Raw genomic sequence first — 22,990 nt, forward strand, 5'->3', positions numbered from 1 at the left:
ATAATAACAAATAATAAAATACTCAGTTTCATGGTGTGACGGTCTGGGCCAGACCACTTTGATAAAGTGTTTTTATGTACTAAGAAAGTCCTTTTTTTATTACCTAGTTATTTCTTTGGTGTTTAGAACACTGAGGAATACTACGTTTATGTTTAAGGGTCTGTCTTGTCATTGTGTATTGTTTGTTTTGTTGTGTCTACCCCTGTGTTTAGAAATGGTGCTGGCCGCCATGTATATATGTTCATTGCTCTGCCTGGTTTGGTTAGTCTTGTCGTGTCATGTATGTGTTCCTATGTAGACCGTTTGCTGCTGCTGCTGCTGCTTGTTGTTGTTGTTGTTGTTGTTGTCGTCGTCGTCGTCCTCTACCCATATAGAGGCTTAGCAGGTTCTGTGTACTTTAACTGCTGATTGTTGTCTAGTGATGGCAGCCTGACACTGAAGCGCCGGAACGTGCTTCAAACCATAAACTATACCAACCATAAAACCACTGCTTCGAAGGTTGCTTTGGTACGGAAAAATCACGTGACATATTACGCGCGAAACAGCAAACTGCTTCTTTCTCCGAATGAACCAGCTGAGTGGTTCACAGCGCCACACACAAACCAGTCAGTTGCCTCGTTTCAAGTCTGAATTGTAGCGCCTTCAAAGCATAAAAACTTCAGCGCACAACATTGCGTTTGGTTCGTAGTAGCCTGTCTCATACTGTGACAGTCATTACGTTCGTATTGATTTATCATCATTATAGAAGCATCTAGGAAGAGAGGTCGTTCTGACATGTGGGAACACTTTATTCTGATCGCTCATGATAAGGTGCGCTGGCTGTTAAATATGTAGTCTGTAATGTGACTGTATCAACAGGCTCAGTCCAAAAAGTGTAGAAAAAATAATGTTTTCAAAATCTTTGACTGTTCCCTATCCAACATAACTGGTTACACAAGCACACCCAACTTGTGCCATATTTTTTCAGCACATCCTTTCCCCAAGCACTCTCTCCCCAATAACACAATATACAAAATATAATGAATCTTTATTTGTAAAAAAATAAATATATCACATATATATCACAATCTTTTGTATACGGGTGCATGTGTGTGGTGTGGGTGGGTGAGTGTGTGTGTGTGGGGTGGGGGGGGGGGGGATTTGGTGCGTGCACACTAGATTGTCATTGTTTTAAACGCCTTGTGCCACTGTCTAGCTGGGCTAATTAAGTTGCAGCCTTGGCACATCACCAGGAGAGGTCACTGTTACTGAAGCTTCAAGTAATGAACCGATTTTTGAAACAATGTGCCTAATGGTTCAATGCTTCACCAAAGCTTCATTTGCCCATCACTAGTGTTGTCCTCTGCAGATAGAGGCTTAGCAGGTTCTGTTATGTTTTAGACTGCTGAATGTTGTCCTCTGCAGATAGAGGCTTAGCAGGTGATATATCTGGAGACTGTTGCTATTTGTCCTCTGCTAATTCAGAGGCTTAGCAGTCTTCCAGGATATTGGAAGCATAAATAAACCAATATATTTGAACCCTCACTCTGTCTCTGAGCTTTTGGGCCAAACCCACATTTTTGACGGCAACCGAGGCTCGGTCCGTCACACATGACAAGACTGTCCCAGCCACACTCCAACAGAGGAATGAGAGAAAAGTATTAATCTCACAATGACAGTTGGCTTCCAACACAGGTTGTCTAATCTTTCATTTGGGTTCATCAAAATCATGCTCTCTTAAATGTATATTTTTACGCGACTTAAAATTCTATCGAGGCTCAGTTGGTAAGGGTCTTTAGCTCTTAAGCCTAATGAACACCTGAAAAAGTTTACACTACACATCACTACAGCCCTTACCCTTCGGTCAGACGACCCACAGAGTAGAGACAAAGCAACCAGCTGCCCTTCATTTTCAATGAAAGTTGTCGATTTACAATGACAAAAGACGAGAGGCCGTTGCATTGCCAACTAGGCTGGGTGGAAATAGGCGAAAGGTCTATTTTATGCAGATACTGAGTGACGTGACAAGGCAACTACCAGTGATAGTGAAGGCAGCATGATGTACATATACCAAATGTAACCTCAACTGGAATCAAAGATGGCGGACCAAACTCCATAGTCAGTGGTGTTTGTATATACATTAATTTGTTTGGATTTTTTCCTTTAGATTTTTGAACAGTAACCGAGAAATAGACACTGTATTCTAAAAACTCTGTTATTGTAACAATAAAATATACCTGAGGTGATTTGCCAGGCGTCTGCCAGCAAGCTAACCACCCACAAAGCTGAGCCATACAGAAGATTGTAACCTAGTAACCACAAGCTAGGAACGCCCATAAGTGGCAAAAGATAAAGAGTTTGTCTCCCTCCTGTGTTGCTTGTGTGACAATAGAGTAAGTATCACTTCTAGTAACAAGATTTTAAGATAGACCCCTCTGAATCAACATGAAATCATGTTGGTTCATAAGAAATTAACGTTGGCCAATTTCAGCAAACCAGATCACGTTAGCTAGCAAAGTCACACTGATAGTTACTTTAAAGTATACATATGAGGTAACTGGTTTAAAACACATCATGAAGCCCACTGATGTGAGGGCCGCTGATTCACTTACATTCAATTTGACAACCAGGAAGTTGTCCCATTGGGCGGGGCCAAGGCGGGACAAGGTGAGACAGACCACTTCCACTGAAAAGTCTTGAAACAAGGGAGGGGAAGTATATATATTTTTTTAACCTTATTAGTCCATAATATTTCCCAATATTAAAGGTTTAACCCAACCCGATCAATCCGATTGAACTTTCCTTTGGATTGGGGCAGTTCATTCTGACTGAGGTGGTTAAAAGATGCAATTTCATTCTGATCACGCTTGTAGTCAGATTATAAACATTTAATATTTGATTTTAATATTTGCCATTTTGAGCATCTCATCCTCATGATGGTTTCTGCATCTCCCCCATCTCCCACCAATACATTGCACAAGAGTTAGGTCCAACATGTGGAATACCATCATGTGGTAGCTTTTCATGGACCTTCTCTTGATGATGTCAAGAGCAGAGTAATTCCAAAACCTCGATACCACCAACACCCTTGTTGTAGAGTCAGAGTTTTGATAAAGGCCACCGTTATGGCCCCCTTCCTCCGGTCCCAGGCACAGCTCTCTACACCTGTGGTGGGGTTGGCTGCTGCGCATACACTTACAAAGATCATGGATTGGTTGTCAAAACACTTGACAGCTTTGATGCTGACGTTGACCTTTGAGATGTGAATGGTATCAGTCAGTGCAAGTTGTCAGGTCTTGGAGCAGCATTCTGACACGATCCCAGATAATTAGTACACATATACTTGATACCTGTTCAACACACGATGGGCCAGGGCTGATTCTTGCAACATGCCTTACCCCTGCCACTCACTGCAGAGGTGGGCCAAAGCCTAACCAATGGCAATAGAAGTCAGCAAGCAAAGCAGCCGAGTGTTCAAGTAGCGAAAGCAGAGCACTAGCAGTATCCACAATCTCATGTACTGAAAATGCAGGAAGCCACAAGTGGCTTCAGACCAAACAACTGGCCATTGAGAAAGGAAAGAGGCTACAACACAAAGGTGGCTGAGATTCAGAAGATGACAACTTATCAGCAAGCCAAAGTAGTTTTAAAGTTATACTAGCATTTAGTAGTAGCATTCAAATTCAAGAAGTATGGATGATTGAACAAATAAGCCCATACAACTTCAGAAATGAGAAACCGTTACCTTGTGCATCATCGAAAGGTAAATAATGTCACGTCATATAACTTCCAATGTTAAGTAATATTGTTTCAGAGGTATGCAATCCATGAAGAGTGCAGCTGTGAAGAGGACTGAGTGAGGACCAGTATTTTGTGTGTAAAGGTGTTGAGTGGAGCTGTGAAGAGGACTGAGTGAGGACCAGTATTTTGTGTGTAAAGGAGGAGCTGTGAAGAGGACTGACTGAGGACCAGTATTTTGTGCGTAAAGGTGTTGAGTGGAGCTGTGAAGAGGACTGAGTGAGGACCAGTATTTTGTGTGTAAAGGAGGAGCTGTGAAGAGGACTGAGTGAGGACCAGTATTTTGTGTGTAAAGGAGGAGCTGTGAAGAGGACTGAGTGAGGACCAGTATTTTGTGCGTAAAGGTGTTTTAAAAAGGCATCAAGAGAGGTCTTTTGACCGAAAAGAATTCCATCCAAGTAGACACATACAATCAAAATGACCATAAACTCTACATTTATTAAAAACAAAATATAAACAGTTTTTACATAAATTGCTGCCTGTACATCAAAAACCTTTGCAATCATGAATGTAAGAAAGAAAAAAATATGGCCAGGACAGTGTACTGTCCTTAATACTAATAGGAAAACCGGGAATGTAGTGCAGATTACTGAACCTTTCAACGGACACATCACACAATGGTCAATCTCATGTTGGATCATCGACAGCTAAAGGTTTTCTACTTAAGACCATTCAGACTCCAATCCTCCCATGTTGCTTTATTTTCAGCTCAACCGTTTGAGACTTTGTGCTGCACAATGTATTGTTAATGGTGAAGGACACTGGGACGTATTGTCTCACAACTTAGCATTCATTGGTCAGCGAGGACCAGAGAAGGAATCTCCTGACAGTTTGGCTATGTGGTCCCGGCAGAGGTGCTATCTGGCCCCTCAGACATCCTCTTGCTGAGGGCAGAAGAGTGCGGTCAGGCCAGTGGTCTCGTTATTCTCCAGAAGGTCCCTTTTGGTGTCAGCCTTACCCGCTTTGAAGAGAGATGGAAGGTTGCGTATATGCACCTCTTTTTTAAACTGCTGGCCCAAAGGTTTCTGGTGGAAGGATAAACAGATGTCATTTATTGCCACTGCTATGCATGTAAAATTAGTTTAAAAATACCAGCACTAGCCATGCATTCTCCTTTTTCATATTTTATTCTAAAAGACTTAACCTTACCCCAATAGCACCAGCAATAAGCTTCTTGAACTGCTCTTTCCTCTTCTTCTCCGTGACCTTATTAGCAGCAGGGTTCAGGATCCTGTGGTCAAACTGGTCCAGGGCCTCCTGCTGGATGTTGGGGATCTGAGTCATGACTCCCCGTAGTTCCACATAGCGTGCTCTCTGTCAAGATCAAAATGACAAGATGATCCAGATTTAGTAATCAATATCCAAATTCTCCAGAGTAATCACTAGTTATGCTAAAACCAATATACATACACTATGGTCTATGCTAAACTCGTGGCCCTTTCAAACTGCAGGAACTCAAGGAACTCAAGGAACCACTTTTGGGGGCTCGAAACAAGCCCAACCCCACTGCAGGAACCACCCCTTTTCAAGTCCCTTCACAACATGTTTGCATAGAGTGATTATCAATGCCTATCGAAAAATTATCAATGGAATTGGTCTTATCAAATACCTTATTACACTTTCAATTTATTTAATTATGATGTAACCTCTCTTCAGAAAACAATCAGTGGTTTTAAAAAATGGTGCCTATTTTCATGCAAGCTGAGCAGAAGATATGCACCATTTTTAAAACCACTGATTGTTTTCTGGAGAGGTTACATCATAATTAAATAAATTGAAAGTGTAATAAGGTATTTGATAAGACCAATTCCTGTTTCAATCCAAGACATGCAATGAGTAAGTAAACCATGTTTATGCAGTCATATGATGTGTGTTCTGTTTTATGCCCAATACTCTGCGACTCAAATTTTATTCGAATTGAGTGAACTGCTCCTCACAGTCCATAGCTGTCAGCTGTTCAGTGTGCATGTTAAGAAAATAAATGGTGTCCATACAGTCCTGGTTAATGGGAAGCAAACATGGTGGCTCGCACTGAGCCATAAAGAATTTCAGCCAATCAACCTGTAGCCTCAGGGACACAGAAGGGAGGGGTGTAATTTGATTAGCTGTTGAGCTGAAATATTAGTGTACCATTAATGTGGCAAATAAATACCCTAATACGTTTTAACAAACAGACTGATTGCCAAACCCTTAGTTGTTTCGTTACCTTTGGCTAGCTGCTTCAGACTATATTTGGAAATGCAAGTTAGTGTGGTGCAATGCGGCATGGCCAAAAGTGGTAATGGAAAAACAATATATAACAATACATTTACAGAGCCAGGATTGTGTACGAACACTGGAGATGTTTTGAGAGCAAACACTGAACGGACAGCTAGAAGACTGAGGAGATATTTGTTGAATTTGACAAACAATGAATAGAATTAGAATCGTGGACTGGACTGTGGGACGGGTGAAACACTGAGAGATTTTGAATCCTTGTGGCAAAATGACAGTTTATCATGGAATTATTATGTTAACTTGGGGTTCCAACAATTCATGCAACACAGTTGGAAAGTGCACCACAAACAGTCAAGGAGTTTTATCTTCTCTAAAGGTTTGAGCCCCCTGAGAAGGATGAGGAGTTCCTGCGGAGGGAAAGCGCCTAAATCTAGAGCGTTTGAATGACACCACCTGCCCACAGTAGTCAGCTCAGGTCAGGTCAGGTGAGGTGTGCCGCAGGACTTACCAGGTTCTCATACATGAAGAGTGCGAGCTGTGTGAGGGTGGCGTTAGAGCCCTCATGTTGGCCGTGAATCTGCAATCCCTTCAGCACACTGACATACAGCCATGTCACTGCCTCTGGCAACAGGTTCCCCCCGACCACCTACACACAAGCAGTCATGACACTCAGTAGCCGGATTTCCATCCAACTTTTTAACGCAATTTTTTTTACATTCAAATAGGATATCCCGACTGGAAACACTTCGAAATTCGCATAAAGTCAAAAAAGAAATTCAACTACCAATTTGCATTAAGTAAAATACGACTAAGGTTGATGGAAATGGGTATATTCGCATCTAATCACATTTACCCTAGCAACCTCAGGTTTTGAACCCATGGCTTCCAATTCCATTCCAATTCTTAAAAGCTACTATGGTGAGAATAGCATTCCTTAGGAAAAGATGTGTTATTATTTTATGATCGGAACAGGAAAGGGTGAGGAACAGGTGAGGCACGCCCCGCTTAACCTAAATAAATCACAAACCTGTCGAAGGAGAGTCCAGCAAACCAGAGAGGCAGTGCGGTGGCAGATACTTGTGTCTTTCCAAGACACAGCGGTGAAGGCAATAGTCAGAAGAGTCATGTAAATGTCCTGTGGAAAGGACAAAAACGGGGTCAGGCAGGATTCTTTAGGCCTTGATTGTACACACATTGGAACGGCCATCACCAATGATTTCCTCTGTTAGAATTGTTCACCTCATGTTTGAGCAAGCACTTCCCAAGATCGGTAAGCTCATCTACAGAGGTAGCAGAATTCATCTGGATACCCTGAGACGCATCTGTTGCCATCATCTCATCTGCGAAGAGAAACTCATCGTTAAAATGAGACTTAACTGATATCTGTAAGTAAAACTGTAAACGACATGAATGTTTACCATCATTATCTGCCGTCTCCTCTTTGCTTCCTACGGGCTCAGGGACTTTTCTTGATATACACGAAACAACTGAGGGGCAAAACAAGGACAAAACCCATAAGTGTGATATCAGTGAGCTTCAGGAAGGGTTTTAGTTCCATTGTTTACATTGTAAAGCTTAAGTCACTTACTGATCAGATCTAGGAGCTCCCTGGTCACAATGCGCACCAGTTGTTCCTCCAACATTTCTTGAGTTACCTGCGTCTCTTCCAAGATCAGACTCTCCTCTTCTGAGCCCCTGAGGACATAGAACATAAAACCATGTTCAAACATCAGGACGTAAACCTAATTTCAACACGGATGTTTGTTGTTTCAATTTTGATCTGTTCGTAGAGAGATGGAACGCTCATTCCATTTTCAAATTACCAGATTTAATTTACGAACGCACCCTACAAGGCAGATACATTCTAGATTTATTGAAGGTTCTAAGCACAATTCTTCATACAAATTCCTTAATAAAGCATGTGTTCACATGCTCACAACGTTATGAAGCCCTTATGAGGATTTGTTTTCTTTGATTTTTCTTATCGTCATTTGTCCTGTTCAGTGCATGTCTGGGAGCACTGGAGGGAGGCCACTTCGTTTTTAAAGGGAAAAGTAGAACAGCAAGAAATGTTTGGCCTACTTACGTAATTTTGAATAGGTCACAGCTCGTACAGTTTTGGAGCCTTTTTTACTAGACTATTTACTTCTCCATTTATTCATGAATCCATTGAGACCTATAGTCAAGTACATTTTTACAGTAGTACTGATAGTCAAGCCCACAAACTTTGATTTACTTGCTTTCCCAGCTCGTCCTACCAGCATACATGTGTAGATAAGTGACACTTTGAAAGACGGTGTGAATGCTTAAGGTAGGGGCGTTAGCTGGACTGTTAAAGATGTTTAGTTCAAAACATTCACAAATGAACTACAAATAACAGAATGTGAAGAAATAACCAATTTGACATACTGTCAAAAACACCTATGAACGGTGTTGCCAAGAAATTTGCTAAAGCATTTTAATCAGCCACTGTCAGTCCGGCCTCACTTATTAATCACTAAAATCCAATTTCAAAAGCTAAAATAAAGACTCTTCACAGTCATCTAGCTGTCTGTCTGGTGTGCTTGCTCTAAACATGTCCAGTGTACATACACAGTGCTGGTAAATGGGAAACAAACATAGTTGCTCACACTGAGCCCTAAACAATTCCAGCCAATCAACATGTTGCTTCAGGAGTATGGAAGGGAGGCATGCAATTTGATTGGCTGTTGAGCTTAGGGTTGCAAAATTCCAGGAATATTCAAAGTTGGAAACTTTCCATGGGAATTAACGGGAATAAACTGGAAATCTTGGGGTTATTTGATACTAACTGTATTTACCTTGTCATATATGGCAGACAATGGGCCTCATTCTCGAAAATGTTCTTAAGTGTCGTCTTAAATATCTTCTTATGAGCTTCGAAAGACCAACCTAAGATAAGATCTCCGCCGGATTCATGAACACCTGGAAATGTGTTCTTAAACCGCCAAAGTGTTCTTAGCTGTGCACTGATTCTTAAATTGAAGGCGAGTTCTCGTAAACCTGAGTTTGCATATATAAACACCGCGCCAGCTTCTTATATCCCTCTGGATAAATAAAGTATCCATCTATCTATCTATCCATCATCTTATAAGGGCATGCAACTATAGCGACGTGTGCAGAATCCACAGGCAACGCGAAAGCAACTGGAGACAGATCAAAATCATGTCAAAGCGGAAAGCAGTGTGTTAGCGATTATAAAACACTACTCACACGGTCAGCGTGGGTTTTGCTCGAACTTTACTGGAGGGACTTTCAACATGTAACCATCACGTCTACAGCTCGTATGCCTAGTGTATTCTGGGTAATGCAGTTTACTTAATCTCCACATAACAACACACGGTCCAGTAAACGCAGACCTAACTTCACTGGTGCAGAGGTGGAGGAACTGTTGCAGAATGTAGATGTCTCTATTCTATTCCACTATGGCTATATCCACGCGATTGAGTTTAGTGCTTATTTAATTATTTATTATAATAAGAAGTTGACCACCCTATAGTTCCACCTCAAAATACCTAAAAATCCTTAAGGCAAACACAGTAGAGCCATTTATTTAAAATACGGTAAATAGCTTCATGAAGATTGGCCATTCACACTGGCAAATATTGACTGCTGAAAACTGGTTGGGCACTAGGAACCGTGAGCAAGTTTGGTTAACTTGAACCAGGAAATTGGCAGAAATTGGCTCATTCCTCTGAAGGAATCAGAGTAAAAAGTATATTTTGTTGCTCATTCTGTGACATCACACTTCTCTTCTTGGACCCCTAATAAAACATAATATCTATCCTACGATAAATGATCTCAACACAAACACCCTGAATATGTCCTCTTACCCCAGACTACTCCGCTGGTTGATGATCTGCCACCTCAAGGTAAGTCTCTGGAATCAAAGAGGGGTGGGAAAAACCGACATTAAAATCTTTCGCCCTCTGCTAAGAAAAACCTTTACTATATAGAGTTTTAATGCCTTGCCTTGTCATTTTAGGGAATCTAAACAGTACCTAAGTGGCAACCCATTTCGTTTAAAAAACATTATTCAACCAATAAAATCGAATCCATTATACAATGATAATGATACCTGCCAGGCCTTTCAAATACGTACAACAAGAATTTTGTATTCACAAAACCACTAGGTTGCATTAAAATTGTTTAATTGCAATACAGAAGCGGGTTTAGCCATCCCTGAGGAGTCTTCAAGTAGGGCTGAACGATTAATTGCATTTGCGATTAAATCGCAATATGGTAAAACGCGATTTTCTAACCGCAACGTCCGCAATTACAACGTGGTCTAAAAAATAAAAATAAAAGTGCATGCCTTGTGTTTATACTTACAATTACTTTGTTTAAATTACTTAAATGCACAGTGGCAAAGCCACCGATTTGTTGTTCTTGTTTCTGTAATGAGCAGTTAAATAAAAATGTAAAATGTGGGAAAGAATATTTTACACTAAATGTATCTAATATTGTGTTGGTCATATTTAAATCATTCATTACGTTTTGTTGGGAAATAAAAAGAGGATAAAATAAAAAAAATATTAAATCGCAATCGCAATATTGAAAAAAAAAAAATTGCAATTACATTATTTTCCCAAATCTTTCACCCCTATCTTCAAGCAACAAATGCTAAAATGGACAAATTACCAAAATCTGGCAGTTTTAATTAGTTTGACTCCTAAATTGCTTGCTGACAACATAATCGCGAGATGATTTGAACAATCATCCAAAGTCATTTCACGAATTTGGACTCTATGGTCAATATTTGGTAATCTATCTGTGCTAACATACAGGAATGCTATTAACCTGAGGGTTACTTTTCCATGCCTACTAATAGCTAACACATGCTATAGAATTATTTTTTTCTAATTGCCTTATACGACTGGAGTACAATGAAAGATTTGGAAGGAAAGTTAAGCAGGAAATAACGTTTCACCTGCAGCATGTACGCAAAGACAGGCCCCAGCAGGGGGCAGAGTAGAGACTCATGATACTCCGGAGGACAGGAAACGACCAGCTGCTTCATGAACACCCGTGAATAGTTACAATAAGGAAAATAATCATGACACAGTAACAGTACATCAAATGCAGTAATTACAGGATGCTGTTAAGTTGAAGACGACAATATTGTCATCAAAAGGATATGGAGCAAAGGGCGTAGTCTGTGGTCAGGAACATTATCTAGATTACTGAGAACAGAGTTGCTGATCTGAAGGGCCAGCCCATCAATGGTGTAGAAGTCTTGCGTGAGGGAGGGGCCCAGGTTCCCCAGCACATGAAAACTACAAACACAATTGTGAAAATCAGAAGCAGTACAACAAGAAAAGAATGAAAAAGAAAGAGCTTCCACGAACCACTGAAACCTACCAGTTGTCATAACAAGAAAAGGATGAAAAAGAAAGAGCTTCCACGAACCACTGAAACCTACCAGTTGTCATAACAAGAAAAGAATGAAAAAGAAAGAGCTTCCACGAACCACGGAAACCTACCAGTTATCATACAGGGTACAGAAGAAGCCTTGCATGCGCTCCAGAGCCGTCTTGTACACCGGGGAGTCATAAATATCCAGCACAGGTTGCGGCAGGCCTGCAGAAAACATGTGGAGTGAGCACCGAGGGTACACTGGGCCTCATATTGATGTTGGATGTCTGCTACTAATACTCTCTCTTGCACCTCCAAATTAAAAATAACTATTAGAGGCAGATACTTTACAGTTTTACTTCCGATAAGATGTTGATAAAGATTAACTGTAGTGGCGATGACATCCTTACCCAGTACTAAATTCTTTTCCACATCCATGACCTCATGTACTCTGATGAAAGTCTCACTGTGGCGAGCCATGTTCTCTGGTGAGAACAAGCTATTATGGGTCCTGCAAAGACATGCACAAGCTGGACTTTAGTTCAAAGTAGGGGTGTAACTGCACATAGAAGTCACGGTTCAGTTCACACCACTGCTTGGACATCACGGTCCAGTACAAGTTCAGGGAAACAGGAAAAAGCACCAAAAAAAAACCAGATGTATACGGCTAGGTTTCTTTTCATTTATTTTGAACAGACAGTAGTGCAGTTTGTTCCCACTAGTGTCATAGTTGGTCCAACCTGTAGTGTATGAAGCAGTAAAATGTAAACAGCGAATATAAAGTCTTGAATAGGTCATACTTTTGATAAAAATCAAAAAGCAATAGTTCACAATTGGCTCCACAACTGAAAAACATCTCTTATGTTATCAAAGTACAAAATAAACAGACCAATAGAAAATGTAAACTTGTACATTAGGATTGTTTCATTTTGCTTCCCTTTATTTAGGCTATTTCTAAACATAAGGAACATTTTCATATTGTAATGTATTACGCAGTTAAATATAAACATTTTCATTGTGTACTGTATTACGCAGTTAAATAAACATTTTCATATTGTACTGTATTACGCAGTTAAATATAAACAGCGAACATAAAAATATGGCCTATGGCAGAGTGCATGTTGGCTGATGTCAAACAAAAAAAAGACACAATAGGCACTCTTAATTCCAAATCTTGAATCTCGAGCACCTCAAAATTTGACATCACAGCTGATTTGAAAGAAGCAGGTTGGTCTTCTAGCTCCTGTGTGTCATTTGGCTTTAGAGCCCATCACAGCAATGAAACAGCCTTAGTCAAAGTTCTGAATTACCTACTAATCGCATCTGATCATGGGTGCCCTTCAATACTGGTTCTCCTAGACCTTAGTGCTGCTTTCAACACTTTAGATCATCATATCTTGCTACAGAGACTTGAACATCCTGTTGGCATCAAAGGTTGTGCCCTATCCTGGTTTAGGTCTTACCTTTCTGATCGTCACCAATTTGTTCATGTCCATAATAAGTCATCTAATCACACCATAGTAAGTTACGGTGTTCCCCAAGGCTCTGCCCTTGGACCACTGCTCTTCTCCTTGTACATGCTACCCTTAGGTGCTGTCATAAGGAAACATGGCATTAACTTCCATTGCTATGCTGCCAACTTTACCTATCCATGAAACCTGATGAAATTGTACATCTACCCAAGATAGAAGCCTGCCTGCATGATGTAAAATCTTGGATGGCTAACAACTTCCTGCCCCTTAACTCAGATGAAGCGGAGGTTATGCTTGTCGGCCCTAAACAATTGAGAATGACACTATCTAGCCATCAAATTCAGCCCTTAAGAACATGGGCGCACTCCAATCTGGCAGATTTACGACTGCTATTTTTCTTAAATTTTGTTCTAAGTTAAGAACGAATCCCAGATGATAAAACTTTCATGAATGCCAGAATTGTCCGAGGAACTTCGTAAGTGGAGATAAAAAGAAATTTCTTCTTAACTGCATTCGAGAATGAGCGCTCCCCCCGCCTTCTTTTTCTATCCCTACCCGGTCGGCCTCAAGCAGATAGCCCACACCTTATGTGCCGTGGTTTAAGGTTTCTTCCTGATTAACAGGGAGTTTTTGTTTTGGTGAATTGAACCAAATTGAATTGAATTTGCCCTCGTCATAGTGTGTCACTCAGTCCGACACCAATAAGCTGGAGCTCAGCTTAGCATGGCATGTTGCTAATGGCTTACAGGTTAGGTTTCCAGGCGGAACTCGCACCTGTGAAATTTGGTTCCGCATCACATACATCAGTCTTCGCACATAGGCTACCGCATATTTTCTGTGCAACTACATGCGGCGAACCATAACCTCTGTACCGTGAAGGTACAGGCAAATACACGTACAGTTAGACCCCTTGTATTTAAAGCCACTAAATACAAACTCTTAAGACGGGACAGGGCTGAAGATGAAATGCAGTTTTTTTATTGGATTTATAAGATTGCACTCACCTGATGAGTCCAAGGAGATTGGGTAGAAGTGCCAAGACCTGAGTGGTGCAGGGGTTCCGGTAGATAGGGTCTCCATTAGCGCTTTGGCCCACCACAAACCCCCCTGCGTGGGCCTTTTGGGGATCAGCTGGCCAGCGGGCACGCTTCACCACACCCATCAGTGTATATACACAGAAACTGATCTGATGGATCAGGAAAGAGAGGGACAAAAAAAACTTGTTATTAGATAACTGCATAAACTGCATAAACTGCATAATTTTTACAGTACTTCAGTCTCTTAATGTCATCAGTCAAATTATGCTGATCATAAGTACTATTATTCTTTTGTGTAGCATTTTTGTGTAGCAAAAAACCTATTTAATATTAAATTATAATTTGTTATAAATTGTGGTGAAAGAGCTGGTGAAGTTGAAAAGCATGCCTGCCCCAATAGACAATATTTTGTCCCGCCCCTATAGCACAATTGTTCACTGTTCCAAGATGCGAAGCAACCCTATTGTTCTTGTTTTAATTATCCTTATTGTAAACATCTAAAATTCCCAACATGAATACATTTGGGCTACGGACAGCGCATGCTGTGCTGTGTAAGAGGGCCTTAACAGATCCTGGATACAGCATGTTGCCAGCCAGTTCTGCACTGTTGTGTATCCTGCCACCCTTGCTATCCTTGTTTAACTAAACTTTGCATGCACCATGTCAGCCAACCAAATTAATCTGCTATGTTTCTGATTCCTTCCCCTCCCCTTCCCCTTTGATCGGTCAAACTGTTTATGCATCAATCAAATTTGAAGGCGTGGTCCATCATGACTCTATGGCTGATATCTTGACATAGACAAGAGACACATGGGAAGGAAGCCTCCGAACCTGTAGAGACATTGCTGCATGCCTACAGGAAATGTAGTCATTCTTGGAGAAAATATCGACAGTTTTCATTCTAAATGTCCCTGCTTTTGGGCTTACCAACATATTCACTCCCCTGTTATGCAGACTATAGTATTAAATGTCGATCCTTTGTTCACACAGTTCATTTGTTCAAGTGGTGCCAATGAATATACACATTTGTATGGACATACCTAAATACTTACAAACAAAAAGTTTGCTCACAATCAATGCATGCTTACCCGTGAGCGACTGATGCCAAACTGATCCTCACTGCTGGGGTCATTGATGACCTGATCAGCACCAACATGAGCCAGAAATAGGGCAGGGTCCCACAGAACACTGTCAAACAGTCATGAGGCTGGTTAGGAAGGTGGTGCAGATGGATACAGATACAGCGATTCAAGTTTGGAGAGCAATGACAGTCACAACACAAGCACAGGTGCACGCACACACACCTACTCATCTCCTCCGAGAGCCAGCGGGTTCTGACTGGAGACATGAGCTCTTCCAGAAAAGCCTCCTGCTTACTAAAGTCTGTAAACTGGTTACTGATCAGAACCAGCGCTTCCATCAGGGCACATTTCTCCATCTGAGTCAGTAGCAGCTCATTGCAGAACAGCTTCTTCACATGTGCGTAGAGCATGTCAAAGCATGGCTAAAGACACAAACACACACAGGTAAATAGAGTTAAAATACACTTAAACCACAATAGCTTAGGGTTTAAAAAACTGCCATTATGATAACGTTTTAGCTGCAGCTACTACAATATGAACCTTTATTCTCCATCTTTCTCCTGTTTCTCAGACATTTCTGGCTTTATCCAACTAGCTAAACTAAGCTGGCTATGAACAAGCTAATATTTCAAGCTAAGGTTAGCCACTTGTTAGCTGGAACATAGGTTTATAACGAAGTTGGTGGCATATATAAAAAGGTACCATTTTATGTTGAATATTGAATAAATGTATTTGACAATACATATTGTTATTGTTTTAATGGAGCAGCCCTATTACAGCCATTTGAAAGCATTTAAACTTGCAATTTCAGACCTTCAGAAGATACTTCAAGGTCAAGCGAGCTTAAAATATGAGGAAAGAAAGGACAGAATGCATGCATGTGAAATACCAGGATGAGCTGTGGATAGTCCCGACACATCTTGACAATGGAAGAACAGGCATGTCTTCTAACATTCTTCACAGCTCGCGTGCGGGGTGTCTAGAAAAACACAAGTTCAGGAGCGCGTCAGCCATTCCATTACTGGCTCCCTTTCGCTCTCATTCTGGCCATCACTGCCAAGTGAATATAATTACGATAAAAGAGCATAATATTTGCTTTCATAGACTCATGGACTGACCTTGTTTTCTTCCAACACCTCGAATGTAATGGCAGCAAACAGCTGCAAAATGAAAACATAAACTCTTAGATTTTTTTCCAAAGAATCCAATTGAAAACTGAAGGAGCTATACTGAAGCTGAGGCTCAAACATGTGATGACCGTACCTTAGCGAGCACCTGAGGCAGAATCTGTGGCTGGTGCGTGGCGAACGGGAAGAGGGAGGAGACGTTGGTGAGGACACAGGACAAAATGAGGGGGTCATGCGTGTCAAAGGACACCACCATTTGGAGCAGCTCAATGCCCTGTTCAATAGGAAGTCTCTGGAGGAAGGAAAAAAAAAAAAAAAAAGGCAGGAGAACATTAGAATTGTCGACATACTTTTTATCTTTTACTTTTGCAGTTTAAGTTACACTATGAAACAATTTTCCACGTTGAGATATTTGTATAGGTATCATCTTAAAATACTAGAAAAAACATTAGCCTACACAATGCATGCATACCAGGCATAACTAGCTAATTTTAGAAAGCTACATTTCGTATAGATTTAGGTCCCTATTTTGAGCACATGAGCACTGATGGTGCGAGCGGTAGAGGTGTGATCAGGAGCACATGAGCACTGATGGTTATATTGTTAATCAGGGTAGCCTATATGATTCTGAGCCTGTGAAAAAATAAAGCGTTTTGCTCACTTAGACTCCATGACAATCTAAGATTATTTTTACTGATATTCATATAGCCCATCACATGTAGGCATACATTCTGGAGAATCTTTTTTGGATTAGAATGTGGATATCAAAAAGTTTACAGACTGCGTCTAAAAAGAAAATCAAAAAATGTAATGTGGTGGCCATCTCCTGGAGGTATAGCTACCTTGTGCAGTGATAAACTGCTCCCAGTGCTCCTGCCATGTTTGGAAGGCTCCCTAGCAGATGTTTTATTTGGGCTACCAACATCTTCTATGAATATATGAGATACTGGTACCTAGTCAAATGAATAGGTAATCTTACCTCTTTGTCCAGAACTTTGAAAAGCTGACCCAACACACTCTCAGTGAAGAAGGTCATTGCATCCCATTGCACTGCAGAAGGAGAGAGAATGGAGCATAGACCTTCCCCTATCTTGGCTGAGCGCCAAAAGACAAGAACAAACAGACAAAACAAGCATGAATCTCAAGAAATCTCTTCCAACAGATCAGATCTACAAATTCAGGTGTTTTCAGCCAATCCAAAAAAACAAAAAGCCACCCCCTGTAACACTGAATTTGTTATAGCCCATAACATCCAAGTGCAACCTGCCCACAGACAAATTAAATCTTTCAGACATGCAAAAAGGTATTGCCTTCCATAAACCACTCCTAAACCCTCTGGGGGAAATAAACTGTCAGAGATGAAATGACAAAGTTCTGCTTCACTGATTAACTGGCTGAAACTTTGCCCACACAAAAACCAATACTTCCTAATTGAAAACAAATGACTTCGGTTGACAGCGGGCAAACCAAAGTAAAGTATGTGAGGGTAAAGTTATCTTTTAACTTCCACAAAATATTACATCAAAGGGGGAGCATTAAAAAAAAATACAGGTGGTATTGCATAATTTCAGGGCATATTACAGTGATGTTTTGCGTGCAGCTAAACTCAAACTAATGCACACATTTGAAGGCTTACGTAAAGGTGCAGCCTGCGATTCTGACAAAAGAGTGTGGATATTTGAGCTCAACAGCAAAACAAAGCCACCCCTCCCTTGTGTGTTTCTCAAGCAACACACTGATTGGCTGGAACAGTGCAGGGCTCCCTCCAAGCCACTTTGTTTCCCATTTACAGAACCAAGACTGGAGAAACACCAGAGTGTGAGGATGGACAGCTAGAGGGCTTTAATGACAAATTACCTGAATTTGACAAAAGGTATATATTTATATATATATATATATATTATTTTTATTTTTTTACATAAAACTATAAATGTCATGAATCATACCATGTTTGTCCATCTTTAATTGACAATGTGGATTAAATGTAAGATTGTAATGCCTTACATTTCCTGCCCCAGGTTTTCTTGCTGAGCACACACAGAAATTGGCATCCTATTTTATAGTTAAAACTAACTCAGCTACTTGAATGCAAGGAAAGACACCCAGAGGCCCTACAAATCCACATAATCTGATGTTAAAGACAAAAAGGTTTGTTAATGGTTGACAACAGGTCGGGATGTCCACAAAAGTACTTCTGATGTAACGACTCACATGTTGTATTTCCTGTGTCGATGGGAGTCATGATCTGGTATTGTAGCCATTCACTGGTGATCAGAAATGCCTCCTTAGGCACTATCCGACATGCCAAACGGACAACCTCGCCCTGTTGAGCCCTGAAAGCTACAGACACATGACGTATTAAAACAGTACCAGTCATACATTTTGAATGCACAAAGCACACTCACAAAGATTTAAACGTACAGTTGAAGAAAGAGTTGAAGTCCTCATCGCTGTCAAAGTCGCCCCGGGAGTACTCACAGCTAGGGCTGTCTTTCTTGGAAGGGAACCCTGTCTATCAGAGGATGAGGGTTAGACAGGATTTGAGAAAATGCAGTTTCTAAAGCAAGACATTATACAGAGAGATTTCTAATGGCACTACCTTTACAAGGTTTGTCATGGTCTCCCTCAAGTACTTCACAGCCATCTTGATAACAACAGGATCCTTTGAGAGGACCTCGTGCCTAAACAAGGTTCCCCAGGTAATTTGGGTCGAAGATTTCAGGAACTGCAAACAGAGAGCATTACATTAGCACATTATTTCCTTATAGCAATGGTGGCAATAAACAAAAGACGAACAATACATTACCTGACTGGGATGAGTAGTGAAGGCAAGAAAGGCCTCTATGTACTTATTCAGATTCCGGGGTACGTCAACTTCAGCAGCAGAACCCTGAAGCAACAAACAGGATATAAGTACACTTGATGCTTCAACATATTACACTCGACGCTGCAATTGAAATAGTAACTGAGAATTGAAGTAGTAGATGACAATATGGCGTGTGGTGACTCACCACCAGTGAACACAGCTGGCTTCCTAAGGCGGAGAGCACCTGACACAGCCTCTTCAGGAAGGTGTAATGCCTCTCCACAACCCCACTTGTCTTATACGTTCTAAATGAGATGTGACAGATTTGAGCACCTCTTTACTAATCCCTTACAATATTCAAATTGTTAATAGTTTTTTTTTAAAAGCACACTTGCTAGATACTTTTCTAGATAACAACCAAGAGAAGAGTGACGTCTACTGCTACTCACCTCGTAGAGGATTGGTTGCAGATAGCTGCCCCATCTGCAGACCTAAAACAAAGCAAAAATCATTCAATCTTGAGATACTGATTTATATCATTTGGGACTTAATTGAAAAGAACTGAATGAAGGAATGAATGAATGGTGACTTACTGTGCTGCAGAAAGGATGTAATGCATGGCGACATCATCAAACAGCACCATGAGAGGCTTCCTATCCTCCAGTTTCCCCTACATCATCAACTCAATACATTAGGCCACCTCAACTCCCAAAACATTTACACAAACTATTTGGGCTTCAGGCACAGTTTTACAACACAAAGAACATTCCCAGTTTTTCAATCTACAACCATCAAAACATTATTGCAAACACTTGTAACTCTCCGCATTAAACTTTCTGCATCAGAGTCTTTCAAGGGGGTATTTCAGAAAACACGTTTGGCAACTTGTTCAAGTTATTTCCCGGGGTCAGAAAAAGTCTGGACTAATCTTCAGAACATTGGCCCCTGGCAGCATATATGGGTCATTCTCTCTCCATTGTCGTTAAGGCCACCCATAAACTATGAAAATAATAAATCACACTCCACAGCTTAACTTCTTGCTAATTTAGCCTAATTTTTGATTCTGGAATATCACCGATTTACATTTCATTACCCGACAAAGGCAGAAATCACGATTGTGATTACAATACGATTCATTGTGCAGCCCTAAGTTGGAGTTTGACTCCATTTAATCTGCTTTCTGGAACAGCCCACTAAAGTGTTGATCTGAGCTGACCTTTCTGCTGATGGCGATGAGTAGACACTCTGCTGCCTCCAGCTGGAGCTCCGGTTCACTCAGCAGCAGGCACAACACCTCAAGGAGACGGCAGTTCCCATTAGTGATGTGCACCATCGCCACCCAATCTATATAACCAGCCAGTGTGTTTAGAGTAGCCACACCCACTCGACAATGAGCCATAGCCTACACGAGAGGTGAAGAGTGAGCAGAATAGGTTACGATAACTTAGTCCATATTAATAATTCGATTTCTATACCAATTCATTTTCATTCGCATTACATTTCTAAAATCAACAACAATCAGTTACCTTCAGCTCTTCGCCAGCAACACCTTTCTAGGGAAAGAAAACAAAAGTACCCTCAAATTCAGTACTCTTTATTCCAAAGTGACAGCATAGAATTTTTAGCAAAAGGAAATATATTCACCAACCAGTTTGCGGTAGTTGTCCACATTGAGCTGCAGGACAGTCAGCAGGAAACTGAAGACGCCATCCATATTCTGGGTTAGGGTTTGCTGGATGTCCCGCCGCCTCTGTGTGGGCAGTGTCTGAAATGTAATCACGTCCTCGGCCAGTCGTAAAAGAATCAGCATCACCAGCTCTGCTTGAGCCTCCTAAAAGGGTGAAATCCAGCGATACAGGGATCAACACCACATATAAAGAAAGACGGCTGCTAAGTAAATGACCATTTCTGGCCGGATAGACAGATTTACTATACCTAAATAGTAACCATACACCAAAACAACAACAGCTAAATAGGTGTCACAAAAATAGAAACTCAAAAGGAACAATCCTCACTCCCAAAGTAGTAAGTGTCTCCAGTTCTTTCAGCAAGTCTGGCCAGTGCTGAGGCCACTCTCTCTTGACCATTTCCACAACAATACGAGACAAGGCATCCTTAATGTGACTTTCTTCCTTTAAGATAGGATGTGTTCCCTAGAGAGCACAAAAACAATTCAAAAGGTCTGACGAAGCAGAATGACAAATGAGGCTGAACACCTTTGATAAGCACACACCTTTGATAAGAGGTCCATGGCACAATTTTTTAAGTGGACTTTCTCCTGCTGTGACATATTGTTCCATCGAAACCTACATTTGTCGGGGTAAAATGTACACAGAAAAAAGGGGGAAAGACATATACATATACAGTATGAGATTAATTCAAATATTCTGGTTGATAAATGACTAAATAACTGTTAATTGCAGCACATGTGGTATAACTTACTTGATGACATGTTCCAAAATTTGAAGACCAAAATGCCTAATGATAGGATTTTGTGTCCTCTCTGACAATTGAAGGCCACACTGGACACAGAAGGGACACTTTTCTTTAAACTCTTCACAGAACTGCAAAAGAGTATATAACGTTAGCAAGGCAATTTGGGCAGGCCAAGCATCTTGAAACCGCATCTCATTCCAGTGCATAAATTCATTTAATTCAATTTCATGTATCCACTCCACACAGAAAGCATTATATAACATTAGATAGTGAATACAGCAAGTGCCTAGTGGAAAGCCTCATGCGACCATACACGAGGCGCGACCAAGAATCATTCAGGGGGAAAAAAAGGATTTATTTGGGAGAAATCTGTTTTGTGCTGATTAAACTGTTTCGGTGTCTTCGTCATATATGATGGATTAATCTCTTAACATTGACGTTAGTCTTACAATCGTGTGGTGAGAAAAGCACTGCATGAGGACTCTGGCGGGTTAGCTAAAAAGCTAACGTTGGCTATATTAGTGATGAATGACCAATATAACCAGCAACAGCAGCCATTCAATTCAAAACTGCCCAGCTTGTCACCGTTAAAATATCTATAGATACGAAAGGTAAAAATTTGACAGGGGGCAATCAGATTTCAGAAATAGTAAAGCCATCTAATGCTAACCTCACTAGGTAATAGAACGACAGTGGATGATATTAGGCTAACGTTACTTGGGGAGCTAACGTTACCTTAAGGGCCTCCAGGCGATATCGTTGGCTCGATTCAGGATCCATCATTACGTTAACAGCTTTAATTAGCTGATCGCACATTTCTGCGACTGCTTCAGCCATAACTCTGAAATGTGTTTACACTAAACAAGGTGAATCAAGATAGAGTGAGCTACACAAGTCCCCTGCAGAAGGGTGAGCAGCACAGGGTTACTTGCACACCATGTACACATACGAAACGTGCCCACGCCGGGCGTATGAACCAAGATGGTTGACAACCTATGAGCACAGCACTGGGACTTGTAGTTCTCTTTGACCTGCGTTTGGCAGGTCCTTGTACATTGGAAGATGCACTCGACCAACTTCAGGACCGGGGGGAGATTTGCCTCTTGATGGGTACATGGGTCTTTGATTCCATTCACCCAAAATATGTATTTGTTATTGTTCTCTAAATACGATGTCAACTTTGCTCAGCCGTTAAAGGTCTTTGGCATACAAAAGCTTTGTAAACTGGCTTTCTGGGAATCTGAGAGGTACAGCCCCTCCTGCGTGGTGCTACGGATATATCAATATATACATACCGTATGTATGTATGTATGTATGTATGTATGTCTATGTTCAGACCTGCCCTTGATTGAACCATGACACAAAGCTGGCTATCACTTTCAGCTTGTCTGGTTGGTCAAACTGGGCAGAGCGATCTTCAGGGATGGGGATCTTTAGCACCTTATCCACATATGAAAAACCTTATCAAAGAAAATGACAAAAATAATCCAATTATTTTATTTCGAGTTATTTATTGTCCACGTGTATATGGCTGTCTGTAAATTCTTTCACTTTATGGAATTTTTTTTATAAAAGCTAGTGACACTCACGGAAAGTTTGATCTGCTTTTGTTGGCTTTGTGCATTCTTCTTTCATGTACATTGGGAAGTTCACTCTTAATAGC

At 40.9% G+C, this 22,990-nt stretch overlaps 1 protein-coding gene across 1 annotated transcript; it reads right to left on the reverse strand.

Annotated features, from left to right (window-relative positions):
* Positions 1-4,195: 4,195 nt before the first annotated feature.
* On the reverse strand, positions 4,196-22,294 carry LOC105910135 (exportin-5). Its single transcript, XM_031579053.2, has 33 exons — positions 22,063-22,294; positions 21,334-21,455; positions 21,125-21,197; positions 20,907-21,044; positions 20,540-20,722; positions 20,418-20,444; positions 20,108-20,293; positions 19,485-19,561; positions 19,341-19,382; positions 19,097-19,196; positions 18,892-18,975; positions 18,685-18,810; positions 18,507-18,597; positions 18,297-18,425; positions 17,065-17,180; positions 16,222-16,377; positions 16,077-16,118; positions 15,848-15,937; positions 15,181-15,380; positions 14,965-15,064; positions 13,844-14,025; positions 11,778-11,878; positions 11,496-11,592; positions 11,152-11,288; positions 10,943-11,040; positions 9,846-9,892; positions 7,583-7,689; positions 7,413-7,481; positions 7,234-7,334; positions 7,022-7,129; positions 6,503-6,640; positions 4,927-5,091; positions 4,196-4,802 (listed from the first exon to the last, which is right to left on the reverse strand). Exons 1-33 carry the CDS (start codon positions 22,162-22,164, stop codon positions 4,647-4,649), a joined length of 3,690 nt encoding a protein of 1,229 aa, XP_031434913.1. The 5' UTR covers positions 22,165-22,294; the 3' UTR covers positions 4,196-4,646.
* Positions 22,295-22,990: the final 696 nt, after the last annotated feature.

This window comes from Clupea harengus, chromosome 13, assembly GCF_900700415.2.
Source record: "Clupea harengus chromosome 13, Ch_v2.0.2, whole genome shotgun sequence".
NCBI lineage: Eukaryota > Metazoa > Chordata > Actinopteri > Clupeiformes > Clupeidae > Clupea > Clupea harengus.

What these genes read in the sequence shown, in the direction of transcription:
- LOC105910135 (XM_031579053.2), bottom strand. Translation starts at nt 22,164, where the DNA reads ATGGCTGAAGCAGTCGCAGAAATGTGCGATCAGCTAATTAAAGCTGTT. An exon ending in ATTTTGGAACATGTCATCAA is followed by an intron (nt 21,198 to 21,333) that starts GTAAGTTATACC and finishes CGACAAATGTAG; the next exon opens with GTTTCGATGGAACAATATGT. An exon ending in AGGTGTTGGAAGAAAACAAG is followed by an intron (nt 15,938 to 16,076) that starts GTCAGTCCATGA and finishes GTGTTTTTCTAG; the next exon opens with ACACCCCGCACGCGAGCTGT.